General features: G+C 38.7%; 1 protein-coding gene across 3 annotated transcripts in view; it reads right to left on the bottom strand.

Annotated features, from left to right (window-relative positions):
• The window catches only part of GAS2 (growth arrest specific 2), a 124,866-nt gene that overhangs the window by 20,052 nt on the left and 83,388 nt on the right, over positions 1-21,426 (bottom strand). For 2 of the 3 annotated variants that reach the window (XM_060018613.1, XM_060018611.1), the window contains exon 8: positions 17,768-17,821. The exons of the other annotated variant lie outside the window; for it this stretch is intronic. In XM_060018613.1, coding sequence (XP_059874596.1) covers positions 17,768-17,821 — 54 coding nt within the window. The remainder of the gene's footprint in view (positions 1-17,767; positions 17,822-21,426) is intronic. 3 annotated transcript variants of the gene reach the window in all.

Here is a 21,426-nt window from a genome sequence, read left to right as displayed (position 1 = left end):
AGGTAAATATGAGTACCATCAAGGATCATTCCAGGGGGCTAAGGGATCGAAAATCATGTTTTGAAAGTCAATTTAGGTTAACGGACTCAGCAGCCATTCTCAATCTCCTTCTTTCTTTTTGCTTCTTTGCTAGAGACTGAGAAATCAAAACACCCACTTTCTCAGCTTTCCTTGCAGTGGGGGTGACTATATAACTCTACTAGCCAACAAGGGATGAGAAGATCTCCAGAAGGAAGTCATTATCAGTACCACTTCTCCCACCTTCCTCCTGTCTTAAACTCAGAACCACTGGCCCCAGCCATCTTACAACCACAGGGAAGAAACATGAACATGGAAGCCAATACACTCAGGGCAGCAGAGCAGAAGATGTAAAAAGCCCATGTCCTTAGTGGGATACCGTGTTGGTGAAGAAGCAGCAGCGGTGATCTCTGAACTTCACTGTCTATGAAGTTTAAGGCACCATCAACGCATTTCTTTTGTTACATGTAATCAAGTGCAATCCAAATACATCCAAAGGAAAACTAACAGTGTTGGGAAGTCTAAGAAGGCTGCCTGGAAGATGAACCTTTTGTGCTGAACCGTGAAAAATGTGTATATGTTAATCTGTCAAAGGAAGTTGGGGGCAGTAGTAGACAGAGAACATTGCAGACATAGGAATCAAGTTGGTCCCCGATGTGGGGCACTCGACTCACTGAAGATGCTACAGAGTGTATGTGGTGATGACATTGCAGAAAACAAAGGGAATAGTGTCATCATACCAGCCTGAAGAACCAGGCAGGAGCCCTGTAGAGCCATTTAAGGCTTCTGGTCTCCAACTTCAGCGAAAAGCCTTCTACAGACTCTGACGGGGGAAATGATGTGTTTGCATTTTTACAAGCACTCTCTAGCGGCACTGTGATGACTACATAGAAAGGAGGACGGAGTAGATGTAGTAGGCCAGCTTGGAGACTGTTGCAGCAGTCCGGGCTAAAGATGGTGGCCTGGGCCAGCAGGCTGTGCCACATAGAATATTTTTCATAGTGTCCCAATTACCTCATTCCCTCACCCCCCAGTCTTCTTCTTCCCAGAATGCACCCTGGATTCCCAGGTGGGAATCATGACATGATGTAAGGCAGATGAAATGGGGAGGGTATACATTCCCTACTTGACAGCAGAGAAAAGTTAGACACAGAAGGCAAACTGCCTTGGCAAACATTTCATCCCTTTAGAGCGACTTCCAGGACAGGTTCTGAGGTCCATGCTTGTATATCATGCCAAGTTAGAAGAACACTTTGTCATAATTAATGTGTTATAATAAACCTTCACTCTGAACTCTTATTTTATAACTCAGCATAAAACTGAGTTACAAACATAGGTAAAACATATTTCAGAGGTAAAACATATAGCTTTTCTGCTAATTAATTTCAGAGTGTATAAGGTGGTATAGGTTTTTTAGTCTAGGGGCCATGATAAGGCTCCAGGAAGTAGGATTTTTCTCTACTTCAGCTGATTGATTATTGACTAGCAGTTGATCTCTGTCATGTTAGTATCATTCCCAGTAAAATGACACCTAATAGGGTCATGTTCTTCTCCTTCATCTATCACAATAGCAATCAAAATAATTATGTAAATCTTTATTTAATTTCGTTCTCCACCACAACGTTAATCTATTTTGGAAAAATAGGTTAACCAGCATTATCTGTCTAGTGACTGGCATCATCCCTGGCACAGAGCATTTACTAAAAATATATGTGAAACAATAACCAACAATTATTGAGCAATTACTAATTAGTAGATACTGTGTTAAGGACTTTAAAGGCAACATCTCATTTATTTTCATGCTAATTTTATGAAGTAGATATAACTACTCTCTCCAGTTTAGAGTTGAAGAAAATGGAACCTAGAGATATCAAGTTGTTTAATCACAAAATTTAGTAAGTGGCAGAGCTGGATTCAGACTCAGACCACTTATTAATATATGATACTGCCTTTCTTGAATATATGAGTGAGTCAGTGAATAAATCAATGAATAGATTGACTGAATTTTCTGACAATGCACCAGGCATCATACAATCTGTTTCCTAGTTGGAAACTAGTTGTACAAACTAGTTGTACTAGTTGTACAAACCCTAGACTTAACTAAAAAGTATAAAAATCACCTGTTCATATGTAATTACCATAACATGCTGTCACATTTGTGTTTCTCAACCCAGGAGACATTCGGCAATTTCTGGAGACGTATTTGGTTTTCACAGCTAGAAGGGGGAGTTGCCCTGGCATCTAGTGGGCAGAGGTCACAGATGCTTCCAAACCTCCTACAATGCACAGGACAGCCCCCCACGACAAGAAACTGTCTGGGGGCTTCTCTGGTCCCGCAGTGGTTAAGAATCCATCTGCCAGTGCAGGGGACACAGGTTCAAGCCCTGGTCCAGGAAGATCCCACATGCCGTGGAGCAACTAAGCCAGTGCACCACAACTACTGAGCCTGCACTCTAGAGCCCGTGAGCCACAACTACTGAGCCTGAGAGCCACAACTACTGAGCCTGCGCACCTAGAGCCTGTGCTCTGCAACAAGAGAAGCCACCATAATAAGAAGCCCGCACACCGCAACGAAGAGTAGCCCCCACTCGCCCCAACTAGAGAAAGCCCACGCAAAGCAACGAAGACCCAATGCAGCCAAAAATAAAAATAAATAATCAATCAGAATATGTCATTAAAAAAAAAGGAACTGTCTGGTTCACTATGTCAATTGTGCCAAAGTTGAGAAACCTTGTTCTATTATCATATGACTGTTCATATGAAGTTAGATTAAAATCATATTTAAACCACTCCTGTAAAAAAAAAAAATTCTCATCAGGTTAAATAACATGCAAGACTCTCACAAAATAACACTTTCCTATAGGAATAATAAGAGTGATAATAGAGGAAAAGTGGTGGGGACATTCCTTTTTCCTGTAGGTCAGCAGTGCCTTGCTAAAATGCAGAGCTGAGGAGGAAATGTACACCATTTCACTTTGTAGATACACCTTGACACCTTAAAGGCAGACAAGCCACATGACCAGCAAGGAGCCAGTAACCCATTCTGCTTGGGCCTGAAGCTATCAGCTATTACATACTTAAAAAGGGAAGGGGAACAAATAAATTCCCACAGACACATCTCAACGTTATTTAACATCTGTTTCAAAATAATTAACAAGGTACCAAGCTGTTTTACAACCTTGAAAAACCTGTCAAAGAAAGGAACGCGTAGCAAAATTGCAGTTGTTGAATCTAGGCACTAGGGGGAAGCAGCACATAAGAGCGTGGGTTCATCCCTGAAGAAAAATTTAGTGCTGCATTGCTTAAATTCTCTTGGAACAAAAGAAGTAAACATGCTTTTCCCCAACATTTCTCACCATTGCCTTGTATTTTTTTTAATTGGACTTAAAATTATTAAGTTGCTTTTGTTTTCTAAATAAATCTTTTGTTCTCGAATATTTGTTTCTCTGTGACAAATATGTAGTGTGTATGTGGGTATGTAGACATACAATTATGCATATTATATGAACATAAATTGCATATATTGTATGTAATTATATAAATTATACATATGCCATTTATAATAATAATGCTGGTGAACAGAATCCAATAATATCTGTCACTCTCTGTTGAGCATTTTATCTCACTTAATAATTTTAACAATCTTATGGGGAAAGTATTAGTTTTTTCCTTTTGTAGTTTAATTTCCAAGGATCAGAGGGATCAAACAACTTGGCCAGGCTACCACAGCATATTGAACTACAGGAGTGGGATTCATGTTACACATTTCAGAGAACCCAAAGTCTGCGAGCATTTTGAGATCAGGGGTCTTGTCTTAATTTCTATTCTTCCTCACCAAAGTTCAGTGCTACAAATGTATCAGTTGTAATAACAGCTTGTGCCCATTTCATGGCATTAAAGAAAAATAATTCATATGGGAAAATGAAGGAAATTACTAGGATGCATGTTAAAATGCAGATGACCAGGCTCACTCTGGACTAATTAAATCAGAATTTCTCATGAAGGGTATTTTTCTTAAAGGTCTCCAGGTGATTCTAATACACAACTATTACTGAGAATCCATAGGGTAGTGACTATGAGAGTCAAATTTTGAGTAGTTTGAGAAGCATTTTCTCACTTTTTGGTAAGTCCTCAAAGACAGAACTGAAAATGACAAATAGCTGTGGAGAAGGTTATGAAGGTGATGTTTGCCACTGAAGGAGACACAAGTTTGCAGCCCACCAACACTGCTAATGTCCCACTCAATTGTGTTCTATTCCATCTGTGGTCAATTTTGTGACTTCAGTGACAGAGGCAGGAACTATTCTTGTCTATTTCCATAAACAGCATTTCCATGCAAGGCCAACAACATGCATAGAAGTTCACGGTAGATACAATTAGAATCATTTCTGTCCTACATCACTGATTACCTTCTAGAACTTCAGCAGAATGTCCAAGATACATCTCGAGATGTGATTTATCATTAATACTAACTCTAAATTACTATTATTGAACACAGATCCTTGCACATAATGAACAAGTGACAACCTTTCGCTGTGTGGGTAAGTGGATAAACGGACTGACAGTGACTTATTAATTGATGAGATCCCTTGCTGGTCTTATTAGTTAATCTTCAAAAACCCACCACAAGGCTACTTAGTTATCTCTACCAGTACTTCTATCTACCCAATTGCTTAAAAAATACAAATCGATGTTGACAGCTCAGATAAAGTTCTCCTTTTCCCATTTTTTTAAGCTCAACTGAGGTAAACGTAGATCTGAATTTAGAAATGAAGGCAGGTCTGAAAAGCTTTGTGATTGTTTTAACATAACTATGAGATATAATTAGGAACATTTTAAACTATTCTGAGGTGGCACAAGAAAAGTGGCTTGCCTTTGGGAAGACGAGAGGGTGGGGTTTTTTTTGTTGTTGGTTTCCGTTGGATTTTAACTAAACCTCCCCATGAAAAAACGAAGTCATTCTACAGGACTTTTTCAAGAAGCCTGACTCCTATGTGTTGTACTCATTGTGTTCAGTATCCATTCAAATCACTACACATAACTAACTCATAGTCAGTATCAGCATGAAAGCAATTCCTGGATGTGCTAACATGTTGATATATTCCAGAATTATCATGCCAATTCCCACATAAAAGTAAAACCGTCTATGCCAATTGTTTGTCTGTTGCTTTGTTTTGTCATTTATATTCCAATAGGCACATCATTCTGAAGAGTGGTACTCAGGAAGCTAACAACCCTTCCAGTGAAGGTGGCATAATATCCAATACTTTGAATGGCAGAGAGCTCAGAGCAAAAACTCCAAGTGTTGCAATGTAGTAACAAAAAGTAAAGGTGGAGACACACTTAGCAGAGTTCCCAAAGAACCTTGTAATCCACACAAAGTGTCAAGGCACAGCTGTGGAGGTGACTGGGGCATTCCCTGGTTCCCAAGACACCAGCAAAGTTCTTTAATCAGCACGAATACTGTTCTGTTCTGTATGTAATATTGTTCTTAAATATTAAGCAGCTGCCACCTGGCAGCTCTGATACAGTAGGAACGTGTCAGGAGCAAGGAAGAACAGTTTCCAATGAGAATACTAGGTCAGAGTGAATCAGAGAGACTAAGTGAGTGTGTGAGAGAGCACAGACTACACACCCACCCAGGATTAATAGAAAAAGAGGGGGTGGGAGGGCACTAGATGCCTTATGCCACTGACCTTCTTTGTCCACCCAGCCAGCAAGGATGTACTTTCTGAGTGTGTGGGTTGTTAGGCTTTCTTTTTCCATCAGCAAGGATGTTGTGCAGTGTTGAGTCTGTGATACACAGAGTAGGTTGGGTTTAGATGATAAAACAGCCACAACTCTCGCGGGCCAAACAAGCCGTCCTTGTCATTCAGAATTCTGAAGATGAAGCCTTTAGAGTGTGACAGAAGAATTTTAGAGTTTTTTCAATCCCCCCTGCCCTTTTTGTTCTCCAAGAGGAAGGATGTCCTTGCAATTTAACCACAGGCTTTTGCCTGTCTCAGGTTTACTGGAGCCCTCTGTGGCCAGGCCAGACGATGGAATATGGTCTGCCAATGACTCTAACCCATGATCTCAGACCTCACAGTTAGAGGCAACAACCAGTTGAGAAATAGTGTCAAGAGAGATGTCTCAGAAATGAAGCTTAAATGCCCTTACAGGAGAGTGGAGATCGAAGGTAGGCAGAGGACCTAGACCCCTTCTGAGAACATGTGTGCAGGACTGGGTCTGATTCCCAGGCATAGTGGGGGAAGGATAAAGCCCGCTTCAAGTGTGCCCAGAGAGGATGGCCAGGAAGGTGAAGAGCCTAGGAAACCTTGGTTGTGAGAAGGGCTGAGTGGACTCCTTAGAGCGATCAGCCTCCACTTACAGTTCAAGCAATTTCTACTATATGCCAGGCTCTTAATATGCAACAAATCCAGAAGGCACATGTTTCTATATCCATTTTGTAGATAAGGAAACTTAGGCTCATTGAGGAGCAGTGACCTGCAAGAAATCACTGTCCACGTAAGGCAGAGCTGGGGAGGGGAAGTCTTGGCTGGGCGGTGAGGAATATAAACTACCTAAGCTACAAAGTACCTTACAGATCAGCATCCAATACTTTCCTTTTCACAGATGGTGACCAGGAGCCCTTTAACAACATCATGACTTGCTCAAGCTGGCTTTGCCCACATCAGCTGAGTCTTATCTTTGTTGGGTCTTCAAACAGTGCTACCCAATAGGTTCTCAACTAAGGAAGTGATTTACTTTAATTTTCTTTTAAACCCCCATGTGTTGATGGAATGAGATAACTTTGAGGATGATGATGATGGTGATGATAACCATCCTTTAATGAAGTGACTACTATGTGCCCGTTGCTGGGCTAGCTTTCCTCTCTAGCTCCCACAATGACTCTGTCATAGATATCACTAATCCCCTTTGCATAGTTGAGAAAATTCATTCTCACCGTAGTTGCCTGATTCACTCAAAGTGACCAAACAGTATCAGGTCTCCATCTTATATTTTATTCTAAAATCTGCATTCTTTTTACATATCATGCTGAGAGAATTCGTCTGCAAAAATTATTCATTAAGAAATAACTTAGTCCCCATTTAAACTAATCAAAAACAAACAAAAATGCTATGTAGAACATCCATTGATTAGTATAAAGAAACGATTATTATACTGATTTGACCTAAAGCCTAATGCTTTGGTGAGCTCATGCACCCTTGCCTTTGATGAAGGTACAAGTTCCACTTTGCTTTTTGAGATACTAAAATTAGCCTATGAAGCCCCATTTCTGCAAGTACCAGACACAGGGAATCTAGATATCTCAAGCTGAGAACTACTTTGTTACAAAATATTAAAAATAATTCCTGCTGATTTTACACTTTTGGACTTTGTATTACACTGAATTAAATTATAAACCTCAAGGCGTTTACTCACACATTTTTGGCTAAAAGCACAGACCAGCATTGTGATTTGATTTCCATTAAGGTTACCAATGAAAATCTATGAGTTGCTAAAGGGTTACAAATCTCTTCCTGTAGCAACAAAAGCACTATAAATCCGCAAGAGCTTTTCCCTCTGAGGGAGAAAAATTGCAAAAGAGAAATGATAGATGGGGCTTGCTAGAAATTTTAATTAAAGGTGTGAGTGAAAAATTCTGAATCAGGCCAGTGGCAGCTGCACTCAGACATGACCTGCTACAACAGCAGAGGTGGGGACACGTGTCGGGAAATAGCTATCCTGTGAGAACAGCCATAATACCCTTGAATTTCATTTCATATGGCTCTCCATAAAGTCTAGCTCTGAAAGGCCTTGTGCGAGACCTCCCTAGCTCAGAGAATAAGTCAGAAAATACAAAGAAATCGGCTCTTGGTTGCTTAGTGAAACCAGAGTGTAGACCACAGCATGTCTTTAGTGTGTGTGTGCTGTCCCTTGTTTGTCAAAGGACAGTATGCCCTGCCACCGTGCACTGCTTGCTGCAGTAATTAAGTAGTTAAAAGCCCTGGCCATGGAAGGTTCCGAATGAAACTTCTTTAAGAACTAGGATTGAAGAATATCAGCTACCCATATAAATATTGTAATGTTCTCCTCTTCTATTGCAGGCTTTACCAATAGGGCATTTAGGAGATGCATCTTTTCTTATCCCTACTTCCACATGTTCACTCACCAGGTTTTGACATGCTTTGGGGGACAGGAAGAAGAACTTGAACTTAATATCACATGAACATGGTTCCATCTCGACTCCATCACTTATAAATTGTCTGACTCCGGTCTGTTAATTTCTCAGGTTCTCATCTATAAATCTCACTAGCCTTGAGGGCTATTTGTTATAAGGTCATATGCCCTTAATTCAAAGTGCTTGGTAAATAGTCAAGCATTAAATAAATATAAGATGCTGTGACTATTCTTTCCTTTATTTCTAAATGACACTTACTCTCCTTTACCATACTTATTGAAAGTTAAAGACTTCTATGGCTGATTGAATTTAATTTTGACTTTAAGTTAGAATCAGACCGCTTACAAGTCAATACATTTCATGAGAAAAGCATGCTACTCCTTATTACAACCATCCTCATCGTTAGTCTCCTGTATGGATTCCCCCAAAATAACAAAGCAAACACAAAAACCACTATTCAAAAGAACAGATCAGTTTAGTAACAGTAATAAGTAACTCTTATGCCTTTAATTTTTGTTACAAATTATAGAATCAAAGCCTTAAATCCAAGGGCACAGGATGATCTGCTAAGTGGTCACTCAGATATGCCTGATCTCTGTGATGTGTACCCTGACCTCCTGGGAAAGACATAGTGGATCCCTAGACCCTCGTATTTTCCTCCAGAGCAGTAGAAATCTTAGTTGGGCACACAGCTGGCTAGAATAAAGTCTACTTTCCTAGTCTCCCATGCAGGTAGATATGGCCACATATCTAAGTTATAGCCAATGAGATGTAAGCAGAACAATCAAGTGAATCAGGAACTCTCCTTAAGTGTCCCTTCTTCATCCTTCCCTCCATGTTTCTGCCTGGGACACAGAGCCACCCTGGACCATGTGTCTGAGGCCCACCACTAGTGATGGTAGAGTGTTGAGCGGAAGCAACCAAGTCTCTGAGAACTTTGAGGAGCAGAGTCATGAAACCAGCGCTGGACTTTCATGATGGAGAAATAAACATCTATATTCTTTAAGTCACTGATGTTTTTCTCGTTTCTGTCACTCACAGCCAACTTATGATGTTACTTTTCCACAGCTTTGTTTCCAGAGTCCCTCAACTTTCAAAACTCCTGCGTTATGCCTTAATATTTGTTTATTTTAGTGCAATACATTTGACAAATATTTATTAGGCAACTTTCATATGCAAGACCAAGTACTGGAGAGTATGTTGTACTGAGAGAATCAGTGAGCAACTCCAACACAAGTCACACCCCTAAGATCCTTAATAGTGAAAGAAGAAGAAGTTATAGGGTGCCTAGGATCAGTACCTCTTAACAGAGAAACCTAATCTATCAGGGGCCCAATGTGCGGAAGGAAGGTTTGTTGGAGGATGAAACATTAGGAGTGACAACTTAAAAATGAGATGTTAGGCAATGGGCAGTGAGTGGAGGTGCATTCCAGGAAAAGGAACAGTATTTCCAAAGGCCTTTGAGCAGGAAACAACATAGTGTGTTGAAAGAGGAGAAGTCAATATAGTTAGAGCAGAACAAGGGAGACACCAGATTAAGTGTAGAGGGAGTCAAGGTCGAAAACCTCTCACTCTATTCCTTTTTGTCTCTCTGTCACCTTCTAAACTATGAGAATGGACTGAACAATGAAAAAAAATGACTACAGTTCATAAAGAACAAAATTCTAGGGCCTGTTTTTCAGAATTTTCTCGTGGGTGAGGAGATGATAGAATGTAAACCCACACCAATCAAAGTATTTCCTGATTCTAGTGTTTGATTTTTTTTCCCAAAAGGAAAAACACTGAAGTAAGCAAAGATAACACTTAATGGGGTCATTGTTTTGCCCTAGTTTATATAAGAATGAACAGACCAAACTGAAACATGCAAGTCATCCCTCAACAGAACACTGTTTGTTTCCCTCTGTTTCCAGTCCTTCTCATTTGCAAAAATAAATAAACAAATGGAACTCTCTTCTTTGACAGAAGCTGGCCTCTCAGAATTTTTTGTTTCCTACGTAAGAAAATATTAATGCATTTCACTGAACCAATGTGTGCATACATCCTTTTCTCCACGGTACTGAGAAGAGTTGGGGAAAGCCTATTACAAGGATTAAAATGATCCATGGAGCACACTAGAGGGCAGGTATCCCTTTTAAATCTGCTGTAATGTCCACCCACAGACTAACAGCCAACCACTACCATTGTAGATAGCGCTCCTAGAGTGGCCCCATTTTCCCAGAATTGTTCAAATATAAGGCAAAAAATTTGCTACCCTGCTTCTCAAATAAGCCAAGCTTTGCTCTTGTTCCTCCTGTCACCTCTAAACTGTTTTCCCTGAATTCCTCAAGCCTGGCTGCTTCTCAACATCTAAGTCTCACTTCCGATATCACCTCCTAGGAGAGGCCATCCCTTAGAGCTTTTCCTAAAATAACCTCTCCTGCTTTATGTTACATCACATGTTTCCTTCTAACATTTACCAACCTCCAAATTGCCTTGTTATATGTGCTTACTTAAAATGCATCTGTCTTTTCTAGAAAGTTACTCCTTAAAGGCAGTGACCTTGCCTTACTCACTACTCTATTTTCAGGAGGTAGAAAAAACTTTGTAGAGTATCTGGTGAATGAGTGAAACAATGGTCAGTCCTTTAAAATGAATATTATCATAATTCTCATTACAGATAACTCACAAAGATTTGAAATAACTTGATCAAGGTTATAGAGCAAGTTGATGGCAGAATCACTTGACCTCAGGGACTCTTTTAAGCTATCAATGTTTCTTCCCTAAATTTTTTGGGAAAAAATAATGTATCTTAAGAAAATCTTCATTTTCAAAATTCTAGTCTCTTCTTTGCCTTTTCCCTCTATTCTATTAATATCCAATCAAATCTACTTTCAAACTACTATTTACATTGTCCATCCTTTTTCTTTCTACTCTCTCTGCCACCATTTTAATTAATAGTCATATCCTATGAACAACTGGAATAGCCTCCTAATTAGTTGCATTGCCTTTAGTTTCTTCCTGCTCCTGTCTATAATTCTATATATGTCTCTCCCAGATTAATTGCCTTAAACTTCAATTTTATCATGCTATTGATCAGCATCTCCAGTTGTTGTCTGTTGCCATCAGGTTAAAATGTAAATTGTTTGGCTTACATTCAAGGCCCTTCACAGCTGCCCCCAACCTACCTTTCTCACATTATCCTCTCCTTAAACTCTCTACATGATCTCCAGCTAAACTGGCCCACTCACTATTCAAACATCTCTTGAGTTCTTCCTATTCTTCAACCACACTTACACTACTATTCTCCAAAAAATGTCTCGCCACATTCAAATCACATTTATTTCTCAAGACACTGGAGAATTTCCACCTTCTCTTGGAAAGTTTTCCAGATAACTCCAATGTACATGGATCCACCTGTCTCTAAATTCATCAGTACCTAGAACAGGGCCCAGCTCATTGTAGGTATGCAGCAAATTTTTGTCCAGTGAATTACTGAATCTGTGGTTGAAATCATGCTCTGTCTTATGGCAGCTTTTATTTTGTCTTATTTTATTTTACCTGTATGATTAAACCTCGAGTCCCTTTCCAACTGGGTCTTTGAGATATGAGGCCATGATTCCTATTCATCTCCTTACACACAAGAAGTAATGCCTCTTGTCTAACAGATTACTCCACATGCTTTAACCAAGTGAGCCAAATGTCACATTGTATTACTGATAAACGTACACTCTCTGATTTGTTTTATGGCTCAGGATTTAACAACTACTACACATAAAACAACCGACCCTACAGATTTTATCAGAGAGGCACTTGAGATTCAAAGTGTACCTCTCCTTTTTCTTCCGTGAGTATTTTACCATCATTGATACATTATGAAAGCAAATTCTCAATCTGAGCCATTTCTTGTTGGAATTCTAGCTGCATTCTTTTTTTTAACTTTTCTGATCCTCATGAAATGATAACCCAAGTTATGGTGTGCCAACAATGTAAGGACACCAAAACACACTATAGGATAGGTACCTATAGCTATCTACCTACAGGATAGATAACTATTTCTATCCTATTCTATACTAGGATAGAAACTAGTATAAAACAGGGTCCATACACTTCTGGGCAGCACACACAAAAGGCAGCATATACAAAAGACATACTGACCAATATCACTTCTTCTCAATACTACGTGAGTATCGTCAGTTAATAAATGTCATGGAAATTCGAAGGAAGTATGAATTAATGAAGGCTGGGGCATTACAAGAAGATACCTGAAACTCTCTTCAACAACAGTGCAGTTATTTTTGAGTCCATGTACATGTCAACCTGCTCTATACGGTCTCTACCTCCTATAAATATGTAATCTGCAATTTAACTTTAATACCTTCACGTATGTTTTTAAGAGAAAGAAAAGTAGATGATATTGACAACTTGCTCTTTAATTGCTTGGACATTGATTTAACGCAATCACAAAGAGGTCTTGCATCCACTGTAGCCAAAGCAGCTACACCCCATATATCTCTTCCACATTATCCTATTCTGTTCCATTTCTTACTAGTACATGAGAACAGCTAATTATTTACTGACCTATGTCAGGGGCTGCCAAAATATAGCCCATAAAACAAATATGACCCTCATTCTACTTTTATAAATAAAACTTTATTGGAACACAGTCATGTTTACTCATTACATATTGCCTAAGGCTGCACTTGTGCTAACACAACAAGGTTGAGTAGTTGTGACTGAAACCGTATGGCCCACAAAGCCTAAAATATTTATATCTGGCTTTTTCCTATCTTACCCTTGGCCTATGAATCTCTTGTCTGTCTCCTCACTCTCAGAACTTGAAAAGAGACTTTTTTGTTTACTGCTTTGACCATGACATTTGTACCTGGGACATAATAGATGCTTCATTCCTGTTGCTGACCACTCTTGGGGACTTAACAGGAGGAGTGTAAATTGTGTTAACATGGACTCAAAGCTCTGAACTCAGCTGCACATCTGGAATCACTGCTTTCTGGGTATATATGTAATGAACTCATGTAAAGAAATTTGTAAATGGCCAAAGAATACTCTGGGGAGGATTCTTGGCCCAAGAAACAGTTTTATAGAAAATGTCTTGGCCTCACTGCTGGGCTTACTGGGAGCAGAGCACTGTATTTTTCATAGACCTGCTATGCGAAACAAAACATGTACCAAATCACCAGGCAGGCCTGGAGCTGAGAATCTGGGTAACATTTGGAGAATAAGAGTTTAGGGTAACACATTTCTAAAAACTTGTTGATAGGAGCAGCAGCCTGTGCCTTTTAATTAATTTATTTGACTCTTGTCAATTGATATTACCCAGAGGTTTTAAGAAAAACACACACACACACACAACAGTTGTAAAATATAAAAACACCACTTCCCATCATTCTCTTCTAGTTTCTAGGAGTAACTTACAATTTTATTCTATGCAACATTCTCACCAAAGAAACTCCTTATTAACAAGTGCAAAGTCTGACCTATTGAAACCCAGCCAATTCCTCTATGCCAGGCAGATGTGTCAGAACAAGTCAACACCAACATGTCGATTTTTCGATATTCTATTTAAGGGACAAAGATGAACGTAACAGTGTCTCAACGTTAAATAACCTATACACCAAGATAGAGAGCCTTGCCCAGTAGATCAGAATATGTATTATATCTGGAAGTTTTATCAGATAGGTCTCCAGGTTGAGCTGCCCCTATCATGACCCGTACACTCCTCAAGGCAATATGGGTGGACGGCATTCCTCCAATTTTACATCATTTCAATCCATTCTCCACTCTATAGCCTTAGCAATTTAAAATGTAGTCTACTCACATCTCTCCCCTTCAAAAAATTCTTATCTCCACACTGCCTTCAGGAGCTAAAGCTCTCATAATACAATATTATGTACATAATACATAATACTCATGAACTCATGGTTCATGAGTTAGCTCTGTGCGTCTGCCTGCCTGTCTCCCCTTTGCTACAAGCCTCTCTCCACCCCTTCCCTCCCTTGTCCTCTGCTCTGAAGGCTGCACTTCTAAGAGTTTTGATAATGCCTCATTCTATCTCTGGCCCCCATTCCTCCCTTTCTATCTTTTTCCCTATCCCTTTTTCTCTGGCGCTTCTGAGCCTTTGTGCATGCTGTTTCCTTTCTGGTTCTGATTGAAACGCTCTCCTTTCTACTCTTTTTTGGCTAACCTAGACTTATTATTTTAGTCTCATTTCAGATTATTCTTTCTCCTGATAGCTCTTCCTGATTCCTGAAGTCCACATTAATAGAAAAACCCCATGATAGGTAACACTTTATTTGGAATTCCACCCCCAAATCTAACCCCCAAAAATGTTTTACCTGAAAAGACTAATGAAAGGTAGAGCTCTAACTTAACTGTGATGTCTCCCCCAACATGATCTAAATTCTTCAAATCAATGTACTAAGTACAGCTTTAAGTACTCTCCCAGCTCTCCCAAGCAATTTAACTATGCACCTCTTGGATAAATCTTTAAATGCTTTGCTATTTAAAAAAAAACAAAACCACAGAGATTGTTCTATTAAAATATGGAAAAAGTGCTCTGTTTAAAATGACACACTAAATGTATTCTAATCAAGGACATAAGACTTGTTTTGAAAGGCTTTCACTTTAAGGAAATCAAAGACAGAACACGGATGAAGGCAAGCCACTTGTAATAAAAAGCTCCAATGCCTATAGTAATATGAGAAAACACCTGTTATTCTGGAGACGTACTTGTAACAAAGTAGGCTTGCAGATAACAATATGAAGTTGCATGTAAAATAAAAATGGAGTGTTAATGTTTTTAACTGGACACGTCTGGGCAGCAAACACTGAGTGAAGGCATTTTAAGTACATCAACAGCTCCCTCACTAGCTTCTGGTTATGTGGACATTGCTGTAATCTAAGTGGTTAAAATGATGCTTGCCACCTTTCTTATAACCTGCTGTGGGTAGAGGGTCAAAAAGTGGTATCTTGGGAGTGAAGAAAATTGATCTCAGAAGTGCCAACAACAGTAGGCAGAAGAGGTAATCTTGCTTCAGAGAGAACCAAACAAATCCCAAAGCAGGCACCCAACTCTAGGCCTATACAGACCTGGCCAGATCCGAAGCTGGTGTAGATTTCAGAAACTAAGGTTGAGGTGTGGCATTGGGTATAAGGAGCAAAGATGACTAGAGCATAAGTCCCACCTGTGGAAAGGGGTTTGAACGAGGCAGGGAGAACTGAAAACTGGGAACAGAACTGGGTGATGAGACTCGGGAATGAAGATAGCTTGGCAGGCCTCCCTGGCAAAAGTTGGAGGGGCCACAGGGCTGAGATTCCTGCGGGAAATAGTGTGAGAGCAAAGTGAGACAACGAGCAGCAGACTGCAGCCCCCAGGAGGAGGAAGGACTAGGGGCTTGGCCTCAGCTGGCCTCTGGTATTTCTGCCTGCAGGTCCAATGTACAGCAAAGCTTTCTAAACTGTGCTTGTCACAGCCTAGGAAGCTCTTACTGTTCTTCCAGAACCTCCTGCGTTCACGGGTGAAAGGAGAGGGGCTGTACCCACCAAATGATAAAGCTCAGCTCCAAACTCTTGCTTTGGGCATCATAGGGTCTCTGAGAAATGCCTCCAGGAAGCAAGTCTGATTTTAGTGCATTTCACTTCAATTAAGACAATGTCCCTGTTGTCATTCTATGTGAAAACCAAGAGACCAGAATGGGGATCCCACCCCCAAAACTTAGCAAAGTATGCTCTCTTCCTCTACTCATCTTCTTAGGGGAAAAAGGGAAGGTAAAGAAAAGGAGAGAAGAGAATTCTGCACCGTTTTTAGCCTTCCCAAAGGAGATGTTAACTGCCTGCAAAAGAACTAGCCTGCCAGCTCCATTGCAAACCTCCCCTATAAAATCCATGATGCCTACTGAAATCATACCAACTTCAAATATAGAGATCCACCCTAAAATGTGAAGCACTGTGATGAGGGTTATCAGATAACTATATTCCTGACTTTCTAGTTCAATACCCATGCCCTTTTAAAAGACATGTATGAAAAATTTTTTAAAAACGAGAAAAGCAAAGAGAGGTGTGGCAATTTTAAGTCGTGAAAAGAACACAGACGTTCATGTTCTTTGAACAAAGAAAACCTGTCAGGCAACATCTTCCTCTTTAACCAAGTGACATCTGAAAAGTCAAAAGGGAAACTTCACACCCAGCTAGGAAGAGTGGTTCAGTCAATTTTGGTGATCGATGGGGGTCAAGGCTGTCGTAGTCAGATCAGAGCAACGGATTTAGGTTTCACGTTCATTTAGCAGTAAGTAGCTTCACAGGTCATTATGCAACGACTTTCAACCGGTCCAAGGAAAGTTCTGTGTGGTGTTTTTCTGCCACCCAAAACAATCATGTGCTCTGTTGTTCTATAACATTTTCAGGTTCAGTGAGGAGATTTTAGAAGTGCTTCTAAGGGAACTCATCTCCTTCTCCTGCTTGTCAATTACTAATGTGGATAACCGGTTAAGTTATACTTCATTGTCAGAATTATCAGTAGTGTGTGACCAATTATTTATATAATTACGCATGATCTTTATAAGGAAACACAGCTTACAGAGGAACTATATCCTTGAAATTTCTAAAAGTTCTTTGCACATGCCTCATACTCGTGCATTGGTGAATGAGTGCAGAAATAAATTACAGATAAGTAGATGCATTCAACAACACTTTTTCTGAAATCTAAACTAGTTCTCATAAAGTAGTTTCAAGATATATTCATCCTGTTTAAAGAAGAATTGACAAAATGGATCTTTTCTAACAGTTATTTGTTTATGTGAAATAGACAAGACTTACTCAAGTAAGCTATTCTTTCTAGATCATAATTATTAATACTTAAAAACTAAAAATGAGCTAATGTTTCTGTCTACACTGGAAACCTCAGGGCCTCAAATTCGAGTTCTATCCCATTCCTATCCCCTGTAACTTTTCTTATACTGAAGTAATAAATCACACGTGTTAATTTAAAGTACTACTGATATATCTGGAGGTTAGATATGGTGTCAGGAGCAGAAATTTGGCAAAGGTCCGTGGGGTTCCATGTGTTAAACCACACAGGGCAATTTGTGCTATGGGAGTAGAATGAAATTATAATTTCAGAATTAAATATTCTGAAATTATATGGTGTTTCATTTTTATTCCACAAGTGTATTCTTTTAAATGTTTTAAAGTAAAGGCTAAAATGATATTGCATACAGAAGCTAAACTCAGGTTTATACTTTCAAATAATTTAAATAATAAGCTCAATGAAGGAACACACTGGAGTATGGGAATTACACTAAGAAAAGACAAAAATCACTAGGTTACTGCCTGCCACCTATCCACAATAAGCTCCAGATTGCCATTTTTACAAACTGCTACAGGAACACTAAAGGAGAAGCAGCATTTTAATACCTCACCAAAAAAAAAAAAAAAAAAAAAGAATAAAAAACTGGAAAAAGATTCACTTTTGGATGCCCAACTTCCCTCATTTGATGGGAGGCCAAGGCTCCACAGTGAAAGCAAAGTGGAGAGGTTTTCCCCCAAGGTTTTAAATTACTAAATCATTACTTAAATTATCTAAGTAATTACCTTAAACGTCTGCTTTGCTTTGGCTGTGGAGACATAGTCACAACCATGAAGACCCTACTGAAACAAGAAGATATGAAGTTCATAAAATGTTCTCCATCTCCACTGCAGAAAGGAACACGAACGTTACCTGAAAATGCAAACTGTGATCTTTTGTGATGAGATTCAAGAAAACCTTTACTTTCAAGTTATAATGACTATTCCTATATTTCTTCATATCCTATAGTCAAGGGAAATTTTATTGCCTAATTATCTACATTAAGTGATAACTAAGGCATACATAGTCTGAGAATTGTAGACTGTGTTAGTCATTCACATTTTAAAACATAAATGTTTAGAACTATCCATTTTCTGGGGTCCTTTGGTCTCTTGTTCCTTTCTGAGTTCTTACTATAACAATAAGAGATACATGTAAGGAAATAATTTTTCCCCCAAAATAACATCAAGTCTGTGTCTCGATTCCACAAGTGAAATATACCAGGCTCTAGAGAATGTTTCATGAAACTGTAGAGAAAATTGTTAAGTAAATGAAGTGTTTATTTTCTGTACGAAACTTCCTGTTTTAGGGGAATATCCTGCCATCTTGACCTTACTTCCCCACTTACTTGGTCTATTGCTTTTATTCAAGGCCTTACCATTGTATTTCCACTCAGAAAATTGTGACACGTGGGTACACTACCATTTCCTTCTGTTGTAATTAAAAAGGTATTTATGCAGTGTTCTAATCTCACAATGGTCACATACTCACAGCGAGATGCCTAGTTTATCTGAAAGGTCATTGGTTGAAAGTCCTTCAGTCAGAATTGAAGGACAGGTCCCAGATTCTCAGCTTAAGCGTCAGGGTTCCAAAGTAAAGTTATCCTTGGGAAACATTCATTTCCCTTCCCATGATCAGATAGTATTATGTCTGTAACTTATTATTCAAGGCTATCTTCCATTTTATCCTTAGAATATTTCATCTTTACCTTTCCTCTAGCTGATATATATAATTGTGTTATCCACCAGTTCTACGGATGCTGTACATGAAGAAAGACCTTACTCAATCCTTGGTGCCAGGATGTCAGTTTAAAAACCCAGGCTTCTTTGGAATTCTTTCAGTGCTCATTGGAGGATTTCTCTTTGTTATAAGACGTTGAGTAAATACAGGAGATAGATGAGCTTTCCAAGGTTGGATATGAGACACACTCCGCTCTTGGCTTCTGAGAACACTTTGGCTCCTTGTCATGTTGGTTGTAGATTGTTAGGGAACTTAGAAGAAGGTAGAAAGACATTTTGTAAACATCACCATGGGAGAGGGATTTTTTGACATATACATTTTGGTCCAAAGTTCCTCTCTGTGCAAGGCTGAAGCCTACCTTAGCCTTAGGTAGACAGGCTAATAAAACTCCTAAGGTTCTGTGTGCCATACGACTTTCCATAATTTTTCTATTAGCCCAGGACTTCTAAAGACCATGATTATCTAAAGAGTCCTAGACCGGGTGACATTATCATGGCTAACACACTGGTGGATGATGACAAATTAATGTGTTACTATTTGTCTGGGTGTTGCAGTTAGGGAATGGGATCCTTGGAGACGTTATGCCTAATGCCAAAGTTAGAAGTGAATTTGAAATCCCAGGTCTTCCCTTTACCTGCCTTCAAATGAGGCCTCAGAGAGACTATCCAATCATCTCTGCCCCACATGTTCTATGAGGCTGGATTTCAAGAAAAATACAAGTGACCATGTTTAGAGTAAAAGGTAAAGACTGTTAACTAAGGTGTCAGTTTCTGTGAAATTGACCCCCCAAAAATTATAGAGCTAGTTTAAAAGAAAGAGAGAGAATGAGAAAGCCCTTTACATGGTGATAGCTCAAATAATTATAATTTTTCCATGGAGTTTATAGTGCCCTAAAATGTAGCTGTATTACAAGTTAGGTTATAAAACCTCTGGACTAGAGAGAAGGCATTTCTCCATAATAGCCAAGAGCTCTGGAAGAACAAGTTGTGAGTACAGTGCAGGAGACTTAGAAGTTGGCAAGAGAAGCTAGTATGTAAAAGGAAATGAATATAAGAGAAAGCTGCAGCTAGAAGAAGAGTGATTTCTTGCTGATGTTCCTTTTAGAGAAACAGGGCAAATATCTCTAAATAACTCACTGTGATTTAAAACTTTTTTGGTAACATCAGGATTTTCATTATAGTAAAGCAAACTGAGTATATATTCTATTGAGTATATATCCTAAGGCCAATATTAAACCCAAATTCTTATACCTTGTTCCTCCCAAAATCTACACAACGATTTCCTCAAGATCTTAGTATGCTTCTAACAAGATGGCAGGAAATGGCAGAATATATCCTAAACAACATACAACCAAGCTTCAGATGAAAATGTTAATACTAATAAGAGCGGAACACACCATTCCAGCGAATGAAAAGTTGACGTGAATCAGTAAGATTCCTGAAATAAAAGTCTTGGCAGTTAGGTGGTGAAGGCACCTGCTGGGTCCAGAACCAAGATTCCATGTTTTTACTGAGGAACTGAAATTCAAAATGTCAAGTATTAGAAGATAAAGACAAAGCAAGGTCTAACATGACCAAGTCTGCAGAAATTTAACTCATTGATTTTATGAAAAAGATACCACTAAATAAATGAGCTCTAATTTATTATAGTCAATGTTGTAATGACAAAATTGCTACCATGCTTGACTACATTCAGTACAAACTCAAGATGGCCACAGTTGCAAAGTATGTTTCTTAATGAATCTGGCTGAATCCTGTTTATGCAACTTGAGCCCTTGGAAGGATTACGTACAATTTATAATGACAGACATTTCCCAGGTTTGTTCTCTGGCTGCTGGAAGACTCATCAATAATTCAAGAACACAATACCCTTTGTGTATAATTGTTCCATTTCTTTCCCTTTTGCAAAAAATCATTCAGGTTTCAATCATTAAAAAATCATTCACATTTATACCAGCATAGAACATGTAAACCAAGAAATGTTCTTGTTGGGAAGACTACAAAAGGAAGAAAGAAAGATCTTATAAACTTTACAATTTCATATTATTATGTAACACAAGGCAAATGATTCTTAAATCAAAAACATAAGGAACAACAAAGGGTTTTCAGTTATGCTAAAATTTATAAAAATTAAAACTTCAAAGGGAAATTTTATTGTGTGACATTTTAAATATATGGAATTTAGTATATAAAAATTATAATATGATTTAATCCTGGATCAACCACTTACTAGCTGGATTACCTTGGGAAAGTTCTTAAATCTCTATTATCTGCAGTTTCCTCATCAATAAGATATGTAGATTAACAATCACACTGATTTTTTTAAAGAGTAGTGATAAAAAAATGACATAATGTATAAGTAAGTGTACTTTACAAACCATATAAAAGTAAGAAATACTCTAGCCTCCATCAAGTAACAAGATAAGGAAAAAATGTTATTTAAAAATTACTCAAAACTTATTTTTAGGAAACTTGATTCAAAAGCATTAATTGCCATGCCAAAAATTTTCAGTTCATACTTCATCATAAGTCTAATTTAATCCCTTTAATAAAAATATTAAAAGGTACAAAAGGCAATTTCACCTCCCTACTCCACCACAGTATGTTCAGAAAATCCTTTCATATATAATCAAATTAAGGGGATTTAATCTTAATAACATAAAAGC

The sequence above is a fragment of the Delphinus delphis genome, chromosome 8 (assembly GCF_949987515.2).
Source record: "Delphinus delphis chromosome 8, mDelDel1.2, whole genome shotgun sequence".
NCBI classification, from domain to species: Eukaryota; Metazoa; Chordata; class Mammalia; order Artiodactyla; family Delphinidae; genus Delphinus; species Delphinus delphis.
The sequence above is the reverse complement of the archived record's forward strand: the minus strand, read 5'-3'. Positions and strand labels throughout refer to the sequence as shown.